General features: G+C 34.2%; 1 protein-coding gene across 9 annotated transcripts in view; it reads left to right on the top strand.

Moving 5' to 3' along the window:
* PPFIA2 (PTPRF interacting protein alpha 2) overlaps positions 1-18,773 on the top strand; it is a 328,145-nt gene that overhangs the window by 215,988 nt on the left and 93,384 nt on the right. For all 9 annotated transcript variants that reach the window (XM_084507292.1, XM_084507291.1, XM_084507288.1 and 6 more), the window contains one exon: positions 7,949-8,023. In XM_084507292.1, the coding sequence (XP_084363418.1) occupies positions 7,949-8,023 (75 nt within the window). The remainder of the gene's footprint in view (positions 1-7,948; positions 8,024-18,773) is intronic.

The raw sequence follows: 18,773 nt of genomic DNA, 5'->3' as shown, positions 1-18,773 counted from the left end.
TATGTGCCTGGAAATGGCTTCTAGGATTATTTGTTCCATAAATATCACAACACTGATCAGTTTGTGTTTTCCAGGATCTTCCCAGGATAGTTGTTTCCTTTTGTGGTGATGGACATGATTTGTTCTTTTTCCTCCCACTGGGAACCTTCTCTAACTGCCATGACTTTCAAAGATATTAAAAGCCTCATTATGACAATGAATTAATCAAGTCTGTCAGCACCTTTGCATGCAGCCAGTCTAGCCCCTTTGACTCAAGTATGCCCGATTCACTAAAGTGTCCTGTCTTCTTGTATTGTGGGTTATGCTTTGCTCCCACAGATTTGTTGCTGTGCTTAGGGAGGTCACTTGGCAGACCTTACTAATAAATAGTGAGGGGAAAAAAAATACAGAATATATTGATGTCACGGGAAATAAAAACTGCCTCATCAGAAAATGCACCCAAAAAGGAAGTAGGTTAAGGATAAAGGGTAAAGAAAACTGACAGAATTGCATTGAAAACCAATAACTTAACCATCACAACCTTGAAAAAGCATAGTAAGATATTTTCAGTAAATCTTTACAAAAAAAATTCAGAAGGTGTTTACATTCTTCCTAAACACAAATTTGCTGTTTTATCTTCACTTCCTACACAAAAACATCTTGAGGTGTTGTAACAAGCTTTGTCACAAAACTCGACTAGTGGTGCAAGGATTGCTATGTACACAGTACAACTATAAAAACACAATCATTACTATAATAAAACGCAATGAAAAATATAAAACAGACTCTAAGATGGAAAATAAAACATATCAATTTAGGATTCATCTTTCCAGGGAGGCCTGTTTAAGGAGAACCAGGAATTGAACTTATCTCAGAATGCTTATTGGTTCTCTAGATATTACAGGAAGTCTAGGCTTTATCTTTAGCTTTCATCCAAAAGACAGACCAGTAAAGAGCAACCATGGCCATGATAGCATTACTCAGAGAGAGCATGAGTATCTTTAACAGTTATTTCACCATCAGCTCCTTCAGCATCTCTTCATTCCCTATCGAATGAAGGCTTTTCATGAACTTCCCAATAGCAGAGAGCCAGTCCTGTTTGGTTAAGCCCGATAGATAAATCCTGGAGAGCAGAAGGCAGTAAGAGTATGCTGTTATTCTTACCCTATTATCCAATGCCAAAGTCATAGTTGTAGTTCACTTTGTGCAAATTTTCATTTTAGGGCATGGAGGTAATGATAACATTCATTTAGTTTTGACTATTTACTGTTTTATATTTTTTACAGTCTATTTACTGTGTTATATGTATCTCAAAAAATTCATTGTGTCTTCTTGGCCAAGTGAATTGTCACAGCAAATGAAATTCATACTACACTAAATGTATTTCTCTATAGGAATTTAATTTGACAGAAACTGTATGTTATTTTCAAGCATCTTTATATGTCTAATTATACTAAATTTCTTAGACTGAAAACTAACATAGGCAGTTTTGCTACCAATTCTAGATTTTCTTCATATTTAGAGTTGTCACACATCCTGTCAGCAAAAAGACATGGAAAGGGTCACAGTGTAGCTGGTCTATTTAATGACATATTTTATATAATTTTTCATTCCAAAGGAATCTAGACTTTTTTTTTTTTTACAGTAACATTATGTTCAGTGATTGTGTTTTTTTTTCTAAGTATAAAGTTAGTTTATATGCTGCAAACAACGGGTATTGATAAAAAAAATAAAAAGGACAAGTTTTAAACAGAGGTTAGGACTGGTTAGGACAGGGACCAGTGTGAAATTCTAGCATCACATTTTTAATAGGCTTTTACACTGCATAAGTCACTTGAAATTTACAGCAGTATTCAAAGGGAAGATGATCTGTATAGATATACCAGTTCAGTTAATCACTGTTGACCTGCTTAAATGCTTCAGGTCTCAAAGGCTTCTCTTACTGCTGTTAAGTAGATGATATCTTTCTTTGTTTCATGCAACAAAAATATATAAATAATGTAAAACAACACTATGGGGTATACATGCATATATGGAACAGTTTATAACACAGCAGATGAAGAAGAGATTTGCTAGACATCATTAGTATGGAATAGAAAATACAAGCTTACATTAACTTCATGGTTAGACTAGTCATTGTACTTGAGTAGGTCAGGAAGTACATATTACTTATATGTAGTTCAGGAAGAACAAAAACTAGAAAAAAATGCTATTTATTCATACTGTTATATAGCTTAGTTTCCTCCTAATATCTGTCTGAACATTTTGTTTTCTGCATATTTTTTTTCTATTTTGATTTAGAGTTTTGGTTCAACTTTTAAAATGTACATTTGGAAAGAAGAAAAATAAGGAACTTCTTCTTCAAGCTCATTTTTATTTGATTTGTTAAGACAAAATGTCCAATTGATCTTCACAGAGAAACGAAACTACCAGATCTTACTGTCTTAGCTAAGATTCAAAAAAAAAAACACTAGTTCTCTTAAGATTAATTCATGGCAGAAAAGTATACCTGTCTACTGTTGAAAACAAAAACAACCTATTCACGTCAACATTACCACTATCTTTTTATTCATTAGCAAGTAGCTAAGAGAGCTTTTATTCACTAGAGTGTTCATGAACAAAAGTGATTCAGTTCTAGCATGTGCAAGTGTTTTTAAAAGCTCTTTGTGGGCTGCAGATCTGGAGAGAAAGAAGAAAGAATTTGACAGCTAGGAAAAAAGTGGGAAGCAGTTGCTAGGAGACAGAGAAAGATGGGTGATATTTTGCACCGACAGTGGTGCTAACATAACCTTGACTATGTTAGATTTCAAGATAACATGGCTGAATTTAAAAGCCAGTGAAGTACCCGGTCATCTGAGCCCACATTGGGTTCACCCAGTGACAAAGAGAGAGCAAGCCTTTTCTTTTCTATTTGTGGCACCATAATGGGAATCTGGCCTTTAAGAGTGCATATTGTACTGTTTTCCAATAGATCAGATGACATCTGATTAGTCTTACTTTGTGAAGTCCCGTTTAGTAAAACCTTAGCTAGTTCCCAAGAAAATAGGAATACATTTTGTATGAAATTTAGGTAATACGTTATTTTTGAAGTGATAAACTCAAACACAGTAATGCTTACTTATATGAACAACATCTACTCAATTACTGTCTTTAAGCTACAGGTAAAACGATGTCAAATTCTATTAATTCATCCAAAAAAAGTATCAGATAAACATACTTTGCAGTCATTCCCACTCCTTTGCCTCTCAGAAGCAAGTGACCCAGAAAAACAGATTTTAATGCATCTATGACAAATTGGGATGGTTCTGTTTGTTTTCTTTAACAAAAATTTGAAGAGGTAATCCAATACAAAAATCGGTGTAATACATATTTATATGGCTTTCAGAGACTTTTGCTGATGTCCCTTATTTAGGTTCAAAGTTTATTATATATGAACTTAAAAAGTTCAAGAAAACACTAACACAATCACAAACTGGTAAATACTACTCAAAGTATTTTTCACAATATATGTGTATTGAATACATTGGTATGACCTTTGCAACCTGTGCTCTTTTCTGGAATGTGAATGACCAAACCTTAAATCTTTATTCAGCTTTTGTGTTCTCCAAGTGAAATCAGTTGAAGACTAAGAAGTAAATTTGAATTAAGAAATAAAGTAACAATTTCTGGGCAGTAAAGTAGAGCAGATTTCTCCTTCAAATCAGAACACTGATACAGCTTTTTATTATTATTATTTTCTTTCTTTCTTTCTTTCTCTTTTTTTTTTCTTTTTCACTGGCATAATGGAAGATTGGCTTTAATAACTGCTAAGTATGTGGTTGAACACAAAAAATTAGTTGCAACATTTCCAATGTCACCATGGCAAATGTGAGTCTAAATTAGTTGTTCATTGCTCAGATGAAAAGAAAAAAGAAGACTTCTGTGCCAAGACAGAATTTGCTTTCATATCCTTTATAAAATCTTATAATCAGAGAAAAAATAAAAGCCATCAGACTGCAATTTTGGTTAGGCCATTATAAAAAAGACAGCACATTAACTGTGTACATGCAAAGGAGGAATATGAAGGGAAAGGGAGGCAAGGCAATACAAGACAAGGCAATTTCCATCTGTAGCTCTGTTTCACGCTGATACTGTTCCATGTTGTTACTGACAAAAGGACAAGAAAGCAAAGCTTGGATTTGAACATAATAGGTTGATATTCAAAATAATGACATTAATTCTCTACCTGTTTTTTTCTGAATTGTTATGTAAAAAATGTGTCTCCTACTTTGTCTTTAAAACAGCTGCCTATTATTTCCAGGTAGAGTTGTTTTTCAGGCTGTAAAATGTCTGTATAAAACCCGCTATGATTCAGTTCTACAGAGCCACAGTGTAAAAAGGTTTTTGTGTGATTCCAGCTTGTTATGGCACTCTGACCTCCTCAGTGATGTGGCCGAGTTGGTTTGCAAATTCTAACAATACTCTAAAAGAATGCAAGTGTTAGACTTTTAAAATCATGCATTCTCATCTATAAATGAGAATTTATAAATCAGCTCACTTGGGCTTGAATATATACAGTTTCAGGAAACTTTAGGAAAAATTAAATTGCTAACTCATTGCATTTAATTTCAGCTAGTAGCAATTACCATCTTGTGAAATTTTCCTCAATCATTTTGTCCCTCAGCAGCACTTACAGCCAAGAGGACTGAAGCCAGAAAGAAGACTCATTTCTCTATGTATTTTTTACATGTGGGCTGAGATTTCCATTAAGAAATTATATTCTACCAGCTCCCACTGTTTTCAAAGAGGTTCAAATCAGACTTCTCGAGACAGGACTACACCCCTCACTGGTAGGACACAGACTACATATACATTTGTGTAGAGCTAGTGAAAGACAGAAATGGTTCTGGGAAGAGAAGAAGGATACAGAAAGAGGTTTTAGGATCTGCTGAGGAATTGGGGGAAACTCTGGGAAGATAGAGAGCATGGGAGGAAAAGAGAGAGAGGAAGATCATCAGAGGGCTGGAGCATCTCCTCTATGAAGACAGGCTGAGAGAGATGGGGTTGCTGAGCCTTGAGAATCATAGCATCATAGAATCATTTAGGCTGGAAAAGACCTCTAAGATCATCAAGTCCAACCATTAACCTAGCACTGCCAAGTCTACTACTAAACCAAATCCCTAAGTGTCACATCTACAGGTCACCTTCAGGGATAGTGACTCAACTGCTTTCCTAGGCAGCCTGGTCTAATGCCTCACAACCCGTCCAGTGAAAAAATGTTTCCTAATATCCAACCTAAACCTCCCCTGTTGCAACAAAAAAGAGGGCTCCAGGAAAACCTTATAGCAGCCTTCCAGTAAAGGAAAGATGGAAGGACTCTTTGTCAATGAGTGTGCTGATAGGACAAGGGGTAATGGTTTTAAGCTAAAAGAGGGTAGGCTTAACATTAGATATACAGAAGAAACTCTTTACCATGTGGGTGGTGAGGCACTGGAATAGTTTGCCCAGAGAAGCTGTGGATGCCCTATCCCTGGAAGTGTTCAAGACCAGGTTAAATGAGGCTTTGATCAACCTGATCTAGTGGGAGGTATCCTTGCCCTTATCAGGGGGGTTGGAACTAGGTGGTCTTTAAAGGTCCCTTCTAACCCAAGCCATTCTCTGATTCTATATTAGTTCCAGGTGGTGGAGTCATACTGCCTTACTGCCTTGACCGTTTTTCCATCTGGTTAGGGAAACAGGTCATCAAGCTGCTCTTGGAAGGTGGGAGAACTGTAGAAATAATTCTGGTTTTTGAGCAGAGATAAGAATTAAAAATTTAATTTAAAATTTAATTTTAAAAAATTTTAATTTAATATTTAATTTAATTTTTTAATTTAAAAAAATAAACAAGCAAGCAAAATTTGAAGTAAAACAATGAAGCAAGAACACTTTTTCAGCTATTTAAACAATAACAGATTTTCAACTATAGTCAGAATGCGTTATGGTTTTGGTGTGAAGTATTTCTATGAAAGATATAATTGCATGGAAATTATGAAGAAATTCATCTGCCTCACAGATGAAAGGCATCCTGAACTGCCACTTCAGGATGACTTAAACTTCATTTGGTTAGTTGAATAACAGACACAGTCAGTTACTGCAGCTCAGCTGTTGATTACATATTCAAACTCTACATGAAATGCCCATTTAAGCTACAACATGTATCTTGAAGATCATTAAAAAACTTACTTTTTTTTCTTTTTCTGATAGCGCTAAAGGAATAGAGTTCTTTTTAATCTTGGGGGCATCTTAATATTCTTATATCTTAAGCCTCTTCAGCTCACTTTTCTTTTGTTTCTTTGAGCACCTGTCAGTCATGTCTTCTATAGTCTTAAGGCTAACAGCCTAGTTTAGTATATAATAAAACTATAGTTACCTGAGAGTTTTCATATAATTTATTTGTCTACATAATTTTGCATAAATAAAGTTGAAGTTTGTAAGGAAAACCAAAAACCTCAAAGTACTGCATAAGCAACTATTTTTGCATTTGTCAGAAAGGCTGAATAGTTTTATTTTTTGTGTTTGTTTCCCGAATGTGTATTTGATGAGATTTTAATAGTTTTAAAATTGAGATTTAACAAAAATACTGTACATTCTATGTTGCAGGTTTGCTAACAAATACTTCTAAAAAGTATTATAAAAAATATTTATATTTTTTATAAAAGTATTATAAAAAATACTTTTCATCTACTGAAATGTAAACTTTTCTTGTGATTTAGTGAGTCTTCTAGCAATATTTGGCTTTCACTATCAGTAGTAAAGGAAAATAAAGCATGCAAAGAAAGAAAATGGCATTTATTAGACTAGAAGTTATCACAGGAAAAATTATGAAAGTTTTTTTTCAGGGGTCAAGGGCCTGGAAACAATTGTACATACATGAAAATGTACAGTGTTTCATTGTACCTGAATGATTAATTTTTGTTTTGCTTTGTTTTGCAGCTGAGTCTACTGATCTAATAGAACATATTAGCTTTCTCTACAAACACCACTAACAGTCTTAAATGTCCTTAGATCATAAACTGGAACTAACACAGTGCAGTGGGAATGGGAGTTGAAATATATGCTGAATATATGCTAAATTTTGGCAAGTCATTTAAGGTGAGGTGCCTAATGAAGTTGTGCAATTTAGGAGAAGAGTTGCCATAAGATCCCAGACAGAAGAGGGAAAGTCACCAACACACAGCACTGAAGCTCACTTTAGGTCAGCTCTGCCTTTTGATCATATTGGGAGCCTGGTGCCCACACTGCTAGCTTAGGTTATGTGTGGTTATATGAGCCGATGCTGAGCCAGGGTGCTCAAACAACAGTAATGTCTTCAGAGGTATCGAATTATTATTGTTGTTGCTGCTGTTAGTTATTATTATTAATGGTGTGAATCATAGACATACAACAGGAACATCTCTGAAGCTTGTAGAAGCACAACACACACTTCTGCTTTTGAAAGTGTAACTTGTTTATTATTTTTTTTTAAACCCAAACAAACTGCAAAATGATATGAATAATCTTTAATGTGTGCGTCTGAAGGCAATGCTGCAAGTTATTTTTTCAATGAATTCATTGCATTCAATTAATATGAGCAGATTATCTACCATGGAGAGGGCTTAACACATTTGCCAATGTTTTTTTCCTTACTCTTTGTAAAAGATGCTTGTGAATAACATTTTATTTTTATGCATAATATGGTCTTAGAATATTTGCAATTGCTGTGTATTCCATCAGATTATAGGCAAACTGTGGAACAGCAGTACAGTATTTAAAGTTTGACACCTAGTTTTGTGGGTTAGTCTTTCTATAGTTAAGTTTCAACATTTTACTACAGAGTATGTCTTATGAAAGGATGCAACACACATACCTACAGACTAGCAGGGCATACTGTAGTGCATATGGCAGATTATATTAACTTTAAAGACTGATAGAGATTACGTTACTGCACATATTTTGATTTTTCTTCTAGGTAAGGGAGCGACTGAGGGTTTCTTTAGAAAGAGTCTCTGCACTGGAAGAAGAACTAGCTGCTGCTAACCAGGAGGTAACATAAACACTTTCTCCCCTTTTGAGGTTCTATTTCTGTAATATTCTGTCCTGTGTATTCCAGTCTCATTTCTTAAGCCTCTCAGGAAAAAAAAAAAAAAAAAAAAATGATAAATTACATTCTGAATAAACTGCTCAGCAAGGCTTGTTTAAGGTGCTTATCAGATTAATACAACCTTTTGTTCCCTAATTTATTCTGTTCTTCTGTTGTGAGCAAACCACAACTCAGGAACTAGTGACAGGCTCTCCAATTTTTTATTGGACATGAAAAAAGAGTGAAACAACTAATCTGTCAGATACTATAAGAAATTGAATTTCTATTATACTATAAAATTAAGTAAAACACATATATGTACACATGATGAAATAACTTTATGGTTGATGTCAAAATTTAGGTTTGTCTGCCCTTTTAAGTGCAGTATTTCACAGTGAACTGTGGTGCCATATTACTTCTGTGAATTTAGACAAGAGATTTTTCACCTGTAAGTTAACTTGCAGATTGTTACCATAATCTTTTGTTTGAAAGGGTGAACAACAACACTTAATTGCATTATACATGCAAGCACACACATATATAGAAAGGAATTCTAAACCCTAAAGAGACAATGCTAAGGTCTGACAATATACATAATGGAGTTGGCTAGTCACTTTGCTATCCCCATCATATTCTGAATCTCCACCTGACAGGTGCCTTTCACAGTGTTTAATGTAAGTTAGACAAACAAGAGAATTGGATGAAAGCTATTTTGGGTTATGTCCATTTACTGGTGTCCTTTTACTCAGCCTTAAGACAGAAACTGAAAACAACTACAAGCAAAGTTAAACTACTACCAAATTATTCAAGGAAAATAGAATACCATTCAATTCAGAATAATGTATATGACATAATATAACATAAAATAGATAGTACTCAAGCAGATTTTGTTCTGTGTCTTTTTGTTTGTTTGTTTGTTTTTTAACTCCCCTATATTAAACTAGGAAAAGTTACTTTCTTAAAGTAATTTCTTAGAAACAGGATCTGCAATTTATTAGTGTTTCTTTTTTATAAGCTATGAGCCAGATATTATGAATCACCCTTTTCTTTGAACAGATAAAGTGCAGTTACTTTATCTGTAAAATAAAATCCCTCTTTTGCTGTTGCATTTCAGAAAGTTCAGAATACTTGGGTTCATATGACTTACATATACGCAACTAATGTGTTATTTGTACTAGCGCTTGTTAAATAGGAAACAGTCCTTTTGGACAGTCAAGCCAATTCAGATGCATCCCATTCATCAGATCCCTTCCATTCATGACCCAAGTAAATCCAAGTTCACTTCACTGGGCACAGGACCAGGTCTCTAGAGCATTGCCTTATTATTTGGAGATTGAAAGAAAATTAGTTAAACGTGTACAATGAAATGAGTTTGAAATAGTATTTTCATAGCCTTTCTTTCCCCAAATCCATAGAAATAATATAGAAATAAAGTCTTTGTGTATGCATGATACTAAAAGCATTTAGAAAGACATTTAATCAGCAAAGCATGACATGACATAATCAGAATACTGGTATCCCAGTTTCCACTTCAAAAAATTAGTTATTTAAATGAGCCAAAAATAATTAGACAATCACAATGTGTAAGTCTGTTTTTATACTAGGTTCCATAGTGAATGCACAGACAATAAAGAGCTTTAAAAATTTATCATACTACATATGAAAATAAATGGGCCAAGTTTCCAAGGGAATTGAACATATGCTTTTCAGTAATTTCCATATTCCTGTCATTCAGTGTCTGTTCTCCCATGAGAATACATATTTACTTTCACATCCATTTTCTTGTACTGATTGTAAGAGTGTACTACATATTCAGAACTATATCCAAACATAAAATGATGACAGTAAATTTGCCCCCTGATTAGATGAGGATATGATTAAGTATACAATGAAAATCAGATTCAAGGATAAAAAATAGTAGAAATCTATCTGTTAAGGTAGCACCTTTCTCTGAAATGCTTAGCTTGTGACTGTGGCTCTGATGCATGGCAACGATGAGAAACAGCAGACATTTCATATACAAGTCAATATAAGATGAGTACTTGTATTGGAATAGCGTTACATAAAAGGGGGCAGGAGGGGGACAGAGAGAGAGACTGTAGCTTTTCATCTGCAGATAGTAAGTAATCTCTCATTTAACAATCTTTTTAGCTTATTACATGCATACCAAAGGGTGTGAAAACATCTGGAACTCTGGCAAAACTGATTTCAGCTGTAGTTACTAAAACCATTTTAAAAAACACTTCATATTGAAAGGGAATTGTTATACTCAGTGACTTGAAATTGCAAGGACAATTGAGATGGACAGTTGGACACATGGGCTGAACTTACCCTGTGAAGGTAACGTTTATATGTAATCACATAATGGTAATAGAGAAGGACCTTGGTCTACAGTTCCAATACTTACTATTGATATGGCATAAGTCACTGTTGTCGGTTTGGTTGAACTTTTCAAAAGCAAGAATGTACACCAACCAGTTCATTGCTGGCTTGATTCTGTGAAGACCATAGTTTCTGTTAAAGAGTGAATATAAGTTTATCTTCTTATCAGATAAATGCTATGCAGAAATTATTTTGATTGCATGTCATATTTTTAAAATGTTAGCAATTTGTGATATTGTAAGCAGTCAATTCTCTCTACAAATTAAAGTATAATGATTTCATCAAGTCATCAAGGGAGCCCTTATATTTGTTGTAGAGGAAGAGTTACACAATTCAGTTAGTTTAACTATCTTACTGTATATGAAATCTTGGTTTTAAATTGTATCAAGATGGTGTACAGGATAGTTAAGCTGTACATCGTAATCTCTTTAAAATGTATTTACAAGTAAACTATTCAGTATTTTACACAGCACAGGATTCAGCTCAGAATTAGGACTCTTTAACTTGGGTATCTACACGTGAACTGGATGTCAAAAATTTGACCATAGCCCGTGTTGCTCTAGGAAATCTGATCTGCCAGATAAACTATCTGCCAGGGCTGCCCCATGAGACACAAAATGGGCAGGAGAGCTGCATCTGTCTGGAGTCAGAGGTGGGGAAGGAAAATCCCTCTCCACTACAATGAAACTGTGTGCCTGTGTTAGGCAACTAACTCATAACAAGCTCAGATGCAGACACTTAAGGCATACGCAGCTAAATTTGTGTGTCTTAGACAAACAGTGGAAGCTCACTGAAATCAGGCAGTGGAGTTTAAATATGGGAGAGATATAAAACGGACCTCTATTATCCTTAAACACTAGATTTAAAATAATTTAAGTATATGTTTTACATAGGGAGGGAAAAAAAAAAAAAAAAAAGTTCTTTGACTATATATTTTACCTTGCTGCAATTAATTTGTGAATGTAGAAGGGCCCTTAAATACAAAGGCAATCTGGGTTGCTGTTGGAGAGTTTTCATGCAGACTGTGGTAAGATAACTCTACAGTAATTCATTCCATTGTACTTACAATATTTGCTTTTTGTTTTTTTTCAGCAATTATCATGTGATATACAAGAAATTATAATTTTTATATCATTTATCCTTACATTAGAAGCCATTATCTATTCACAACTGGAAGATGTTATCCTATTCATTGTGTCTGTTGTAGCTAACATGAATAGCAGATACTGTTAATGATTTTCAGAAGGATTTACCAAACAATTTTAGTTGTAACTCAGTTTTACAGTAATTTTATTTGCTTACCGCAGATGCTTTTAAAATGATGCAGTATTTTATCCAGTTCCCCATAACGCACAGTCTCTCCAAATAGTTGTGGCTGAAGGTTATAATTTGCAGCTAGCAATTATACAAGCTGCAAGTGGTACAGCCAATACCAAAACTCAATAGAACAATAGTGTCTGTTTATGAACATTTTGAAGGCAGATGTGATGTTTCTTAGTTAGCATACAAACATTTGCAAATTCCAACAAGGTTCTGTGAACCATATTCCTCTTTACATGCTAATCTGAGAAGAATGAATCTCATTTACAAGGGATGTGGGATGTGATTTTTCCTTCATGGTTTTGTCATTTATGATCTTCATGGAAATTAACTTTAGTATTTAAATTACTGACAAGATAACCACTTTTATTCCACAGCTTTTGAGATCCTCTAATTTGTGTTATGAGCATGAGTCTTTTTTAAAACTATGCTAAACTACAGCATGTGCATACACATTGAGATATTTTATTAGCCCTATATATCATCAGTAACTCAAGCTCTAGTGGCTTCCAAAGGACACAGAGAGTAGACAGAATATAGACAGGTGATAGCATGGCCCATACTGATGCTTTTAAATCCATTTCTGCTCCAATGTAAAGTTGTAAATGACAACAGTTTTGATTCCCATTAAGAGATTTCACTGTTTCCCAGACCTCTCAACAGTTTTCCCCAAAAAATAACCTTTAAAGCTTTTTTTCCCAAAGCTTGCATGTATAATTAAGTTTCATACATGGTTTATAGTATAGTGGGACTAAGTCACATTTTTAAAGTACAGCACTTTGCATACAAATTTTCTCCTGCCCTCCTCAAACATTTATACAGCCCTTGTGTAATCTTTCTGTGCTGTTAAGATTTGTGTGATAAGTGGCTTTCCAAAACTCGTTTGTTTTTCTTGGTGGTTTGGTGGTTTCTCTGTGTTTGTTTTTTTTTCATTTTTCCTCATTAGTAGAAAATGTACCATGGAAAATACATCATGTATTACATTTATTATCTCAAGGATATACTTTTGGAACTCAGAAAACACTGGCACTGTGTAGAATATGAAATTAGAGAAATTACTGATTTGAGGTTCTGTATCACTCTTCCACCATACGCTTTTCTTCAGTATTTGTTGAAAATGATAGTGCTGCTTGAAAATGCCAAAGATCATATTGCTTCTGTCAATTGACACACAGATTATATTTAAAACACTCAGGCTGCCTTTTAAAATCTCATTGTTACAATTTCCTCTTGCTTCTACAGAATTTTACTCAACAATTTGAGGATAAATTTAACTCCGGGAGCTATCAGAGAGATTGCAGGAGATTTGGCCCATGATACTATAACTGCATACATTCTTTTACTTATGCTGTGTGTTTCTTCCTAACTGACAGAGCATTAGTCTATTCATCATGGTACCCTAATGTTGTTTGCTTTTTTTGTTTTGTTTTGTTTTGTTTTGTTTTTTTTCTATAGCATACATGAAAGCATCCATAAATTATTTATATCACTGAAGAGAAAGGGTGATCTGTGATTTATGAATGTTTATATTCTATACTAGAAGCACCAGAAAATACAGTCACTTATTCATAAAAGAACTTACAAATACCACGTTAATTGACTAGCTTTTGCTATGTAGTACAAGTCAAGAAACAAGTACAAAATGCAGATACATTCAAGAGTTATGGACAGTTTTGACTCTGACATTGAGGAATGCTGCAGATGTTATTGTTATGACATTTATGCTACTGAAATGTTCTTTAGTATTATATATATAATACACATAAATATTATATATATATATATATATATATATAAATTCAGCTAACTATGGTGTGTTCTTTTTACCAAGAGCTACATGTGAAACCATGTTTTTAAACCCTAGCTGTTAGAGAGTTTCAGCTCCTATTAGCCTGAGGTACTTTGTGGTACAGTTTTTTGGTGGCCTTAGCCTTTGTATGGGAATACAAAGAGATTTTTGGAATAGAAATGTTATTAAAAGTATACTTTGCTGAGAAAAAGAATATTTGCATTTCTTGAATATCTAATACACCCAACATTTCATCAATCCAAAAATTCAGAAATTGATGGATTTAAAATCTCTGGATGAAATAGGGTGAAATTTGGTGAGTTTTTTCCTGGGAGGGAAAAAAAAAAAAAGCTTAGGCTAGATGGTTTGTATCTATTTTTGGTGAGTTAAGGTATGTTTCATGGTGAAAAATCTGAATAAACTTCATATAGATTTCACCACACTTTCTTAAAACAGTAAAAGTGAAAATTATTGCTTTGTAAATGCTCTCCTATGTGCTAATATTATTCTATATTATTATTATTATTATTATTATTTAAAGCTATAACTTTACACAGGTCTAACTCTGGATAAACATTTTTGTAGTCTGAATCATATTTTTAAATCTCTGTGTTACTGTGCCAAATTATACCTTTCCTGCAAAGATGCACATAATAAAAATATTTTGTTTTGAAATGTAGTCTTTATGTCCTGTATGTAATTGCTTTTCATTTTACCTTTAACTGTAAATGTTAACTCTGCAAAAAGTTATTGTTGCCCTTGTTTTAAATGCAGTAATGAAGCAAAACAATGCATTTTTGGCTGCTTCTTATATACCATGTCCCACAGTATTAATTTAGGTGTCTATACAACTAGGATGTGTGGCATGGCAGGTAAAGAGGCTGAAAATTATATCCTTCACTGCCTTATTTTTTTATGAGGTGGGAAAAAAAAAAAGGCGCAAGAAATAATCAGTTAAGTTGCTATAGGTATTCTGTTTTATGTCCTCAACTAATTCTAATCTAAGGTATCAGAGGAAAAAAAAAATACAAATTCTTTGTGAATATTGAGGGCAGCAAGTCTGATCTCTGCATTTCCATCATCATAAGCATTTTTCACTAAAGTCTGAGCAGCATAGGTCTAAGCTCCAATGCATTTTCCAGATAGTCACTTAAGAGCGTTAATTTCTATGGACATGTTTGAGACAAACATCACTATTGCACATGCAAAAATTGCTTTTTAGTATTACATAAATAATACTTTCTGAGTACAAAATGGAAAGATTTTCTACAGTGACAGCAGATAATGATTTTGTGCATATTTTAGACCCATTTATGTGTAGGCCACTGCCTACTGTTGACAACCCAGCAAAATATGTTAAATATAACTTGAGTAACTTCAGTCTTTTCTGAAATTATTTTGGAGAGCAGGATTGTGTAGCTGTCCAAATGTCTTAGGGCATTTTCAACAAAGATCATGGAATGCTTTATTCCCTTACACCTCTGTTTAGTGTGTAATGACCTGTAGCAAATTCTAAAATACTGATGTCAGTATTCAAATTATGCATGGATTTTTCATCTAATTTAACTGCCTTTTATGTATTCTTCAGAAGAAACAACTTTGTAGGAAAGACTGATTAGCAGAAAAGAGAGCATGAAGTGTTCTCTTTTCATATGAATGGATTAATCTACTTCGGGATGATATTGCTGTTAATGAAGGAGTCAGATTCTTCAAGAGAAATTATAAGCATCCCCACTGCAATATTGATGTTTTAAAGATCTTGGTTCACAGATAACATTTTATGTACCTGTGAAATTTTGTAATAGGTTTTGTTATATGAAGAATGGTGACTAGACTGAATCCCAGTGTCAAAGGTTAATCACCAAAGAACAGAGTTCAGTTTCACTGTTATCACCCACAAAACAGCCTGAGATCTGTTGCACCTCTCGTTTTTCTGCTATGAGATTCCTGTCAGTATCAATAAGCATATACACATTATTTTGAAGTTGTTATAAGCTATAAATTGTACTCTCTGAAGAAAATAATAAGATTTTTGTAAGATAATGCTTAACGGAACATGACAAAAAACTATGGAGAACTGTGATTTGCTAATTCCTCTTTCTTTACTGTTCCCTCAAACCTGCTGTGCAGCTGTGAAGCAATTGTTTAAATATACATTAAAAGAGCAGAAAGCTAGATGTTTGAAATCTATTTTGCAAATCTCTTCATATCTCCTTTTTTAATCTGACAGAAATATTTGACTTAATGAAACCTTGGTCCCCCATGACTAGAGACACTGACGGTTTAGTGCTTTGGTTTTATCTCTGAGTAAATGATTACTGAAGAGCACAAAATCCCAGCTTCCTCCAAATCTTTTCTCCAAACTCCTTGAAGATTAGCATTTTCATCAAAATGAACATAAACCTAATCCTATATATATATTGGTTATATATATATGTAGTTCCTTATGTGTGTATTTTAAGTGTTTCTAGAGTGTTCTAATTCATTCTAAAAACAAGTTAGCTAGCCTTACTCTAATGTAGAAATGTAATCTTCTTTTTGGTCCATTGTCTGGATACTGTGCATAGTCAGGGAAACAAATGCATACAATAAATTCATTACTGTAGAACAATAACAGGACTTTTTCCTGCAAGAATTTGTGGAGATCTTCTTCCTACTTCATTGCTCAGGCTACAACTTCCACCTGCTGGATCTCCCGTTTCTCCTTATTCCCTTTCTGTGGAGCAGAGGGAGGCTCAGCGTTGCTTTTACTACCTCACACTGACCAAAAAATTTTCCATGATAAGGACTGTTTCAGTCCTTAATACATAAACTCTTCCATATGTCTTCACTCATCAGACAGTTCCCACTCTAGACCTTAAAGTGTTTTCCTACCTGTTACTTCACATTAGAAGAGCATCACAAACTTTTAAATAACAGTTCATTATATAAGTCCTTAAAGATCTTTCCTGTCACCTTCAATACTGATTACTGTAAAGCAAGTGATGATGAAATGTGATTCTTTTACATCCTTTTTTTTTTTCTTTCAACACTTTGGTCTAAATAATTTGAGAAAAGGAACTAGGGAATCAGTGAAAGTATTCATTCTACATTTTTTTTAGAAGTTACATTCTCATTTTTATACCTGTTGCCTAAGTTTTCAGACTTTTGTATTTGGGGTGAAACTCTCTTCTTATTTGCATAATCAAATTTGTTCTAAACTTAATTAAAACAAGAGGACTACAGATTATTTATTTATGTATTTATTCATAAATTTAGGAGCCATATATTGCATCTTCGCATTTATATTTGAGTGCTTTTATTGCACATTTTTACTGTTCATTTTTATTGCATTACCACATTCTTGACAGAGCTCCAGTAAAGGACTAGTACTCCATTTCATTGTACAAACAATAATAAAACATGCCTCCTGCTCCACAGCATGTTTAGTTTAACAGTCTTGCAGCATCATTGCTTGTACTGCTGTGGAATGGAGGGCATTCCCATAAAGCAAAGGTAGCACAGTGACCTATGCAATACATGTGGCAATCATCACTTACTCCTTTTTAGCATCGTAGGAGCTCTGAGAATATCACAAGAGTCAGGCTGATCTGGTGCTTTCTGAATATTCTTGCTTCTGAAAGCACTGAGGTTATTTTAATTGGGTTTTACTGTTCCTACAGAAGAAAAAGTAGGGTGCAATCCAATAGATTTCATGGGTATGGTTATCCATTTCATAAGTATTGATAGATAAGCACAACTAAATTTCATAACTTGATTTTAGATAGCTGATGGCTGTTGCAGTGTCTAGCCAGGTGCACCATATACCAGGCAGTTATGGTACACTGCATAAATCCTGGTATGCTGCATGAATCCTAGCTGGCCCACCATGTCATAACTCCATCCTGGGGAGTTAAATTTGTGAGTACAAGCCCTTACCCGGCTGCATGCCTGTTGTTTTTGTTTGTTTGTTTTGTTTTGTTTTTAATAGACTGGGATTGCAGGAAGGGAAGGAATGACAGTGCTCTGCATAATGGTCCAAGTCTAAATGACAATAGGACATACTGTTCAGGACTCAATACAAAATGCAACCATTCTGCAGTTAATCAGCATGTATGAAAAGTTTACATTTTCATGTGAAATTCAGTTATTGGCATTATTTTGAGGGTCTCTACAATGCATTACACTCAACAGTAAATAGGGATCATGGAGTATGCCTGACATGTCTGCAAAACAGCGAACTAGATCGATATGTGACACAACCAAAGTTGAAGAACATGTCTCAGAGTTATAAACGGATCTTATATCTTCTCTATTTTATCCCAGATAATTACAGAATAGGAGAATTCTAAGTTTCTAGCACAGGTTCCATGGATTTTTTATTTACCACCTATTCCTCACCCAGAGTAGAATAAAAGGAGAGAGGCACATGGCAAGACAGACAAAGAAATACCAGTTAAGGGAAGAAAGCAGGGATGGCAGGAACCAGAGGTGTGGCTGAGCATATTTCACAATAGTTTGCTTGTACACCTGAAGCTCCAGGAGATTATTAAGCCAGAAGGTTACTTGTACATGTTTTGCTTAGAGATTGTTCACAGCATGAGACTTGACACTGGGATAATTTCAAATTGAATTCAAAATCATGTATTTGGCAGCCTGTTTAGGTAGCTTACAAATCAATGGCATACAACGCTTATAGACCTTGGTTTCATAAAGTTATGTTAGCAAATGCCTTACTTTAAACACAGTAACTTGTTAAAGTAAAGAACATAGCATATGTTTAAAGTTATGCTTAGCTGATTTGCATTATAGGGCTTGCTATTGCTTTTACAAAGAATATCACTGAAAATTTTAATGCCTAATGTTTAATTTGCTCACTGCCTTTTCATAAGACATCAAAAAGAATATATCACTTCTGTTTGATCTGTTATTTTGGGATTCATAGGCTTTGAAATATATGCCATTTTACTATGCACTAGATGTATAAATTCAGGTTTAAGAACACAGCTGATTATCTTTTCATCTGCATCAACTTCAGGGTCATTTGACATTGTCAAATGAGATGTTCAAGGGGATCAAGATAATATCACTGCAAGAATCAGTCTTGATTCTTTATCCTTAACAATCTTCTTGTGCATCCATCTTGATGAAAATACAAAACATACCAATTTTGCTTCGTTTATGATCTGCTGGAACAATATTTTATTATTTAGTTAATGTGCTTTTTGTAACGATTAAGCAATT

Source organism: Aythya ferina (assembly GCF_964211825.1).
Source record: "Aythya ferina genome assembly, chromosome: 1".
Lineage (NCBI taxonomy): Eukaryota > Metazoa > Chordata > Aves > Anseriformes > Anatidae > Aythya > Aythya ferina.
The sequence above is the reverse complement of the archived record's forward strand: the minus strand, read 5'-3'. Positions and strand labels throughout refer to the sequence as shown.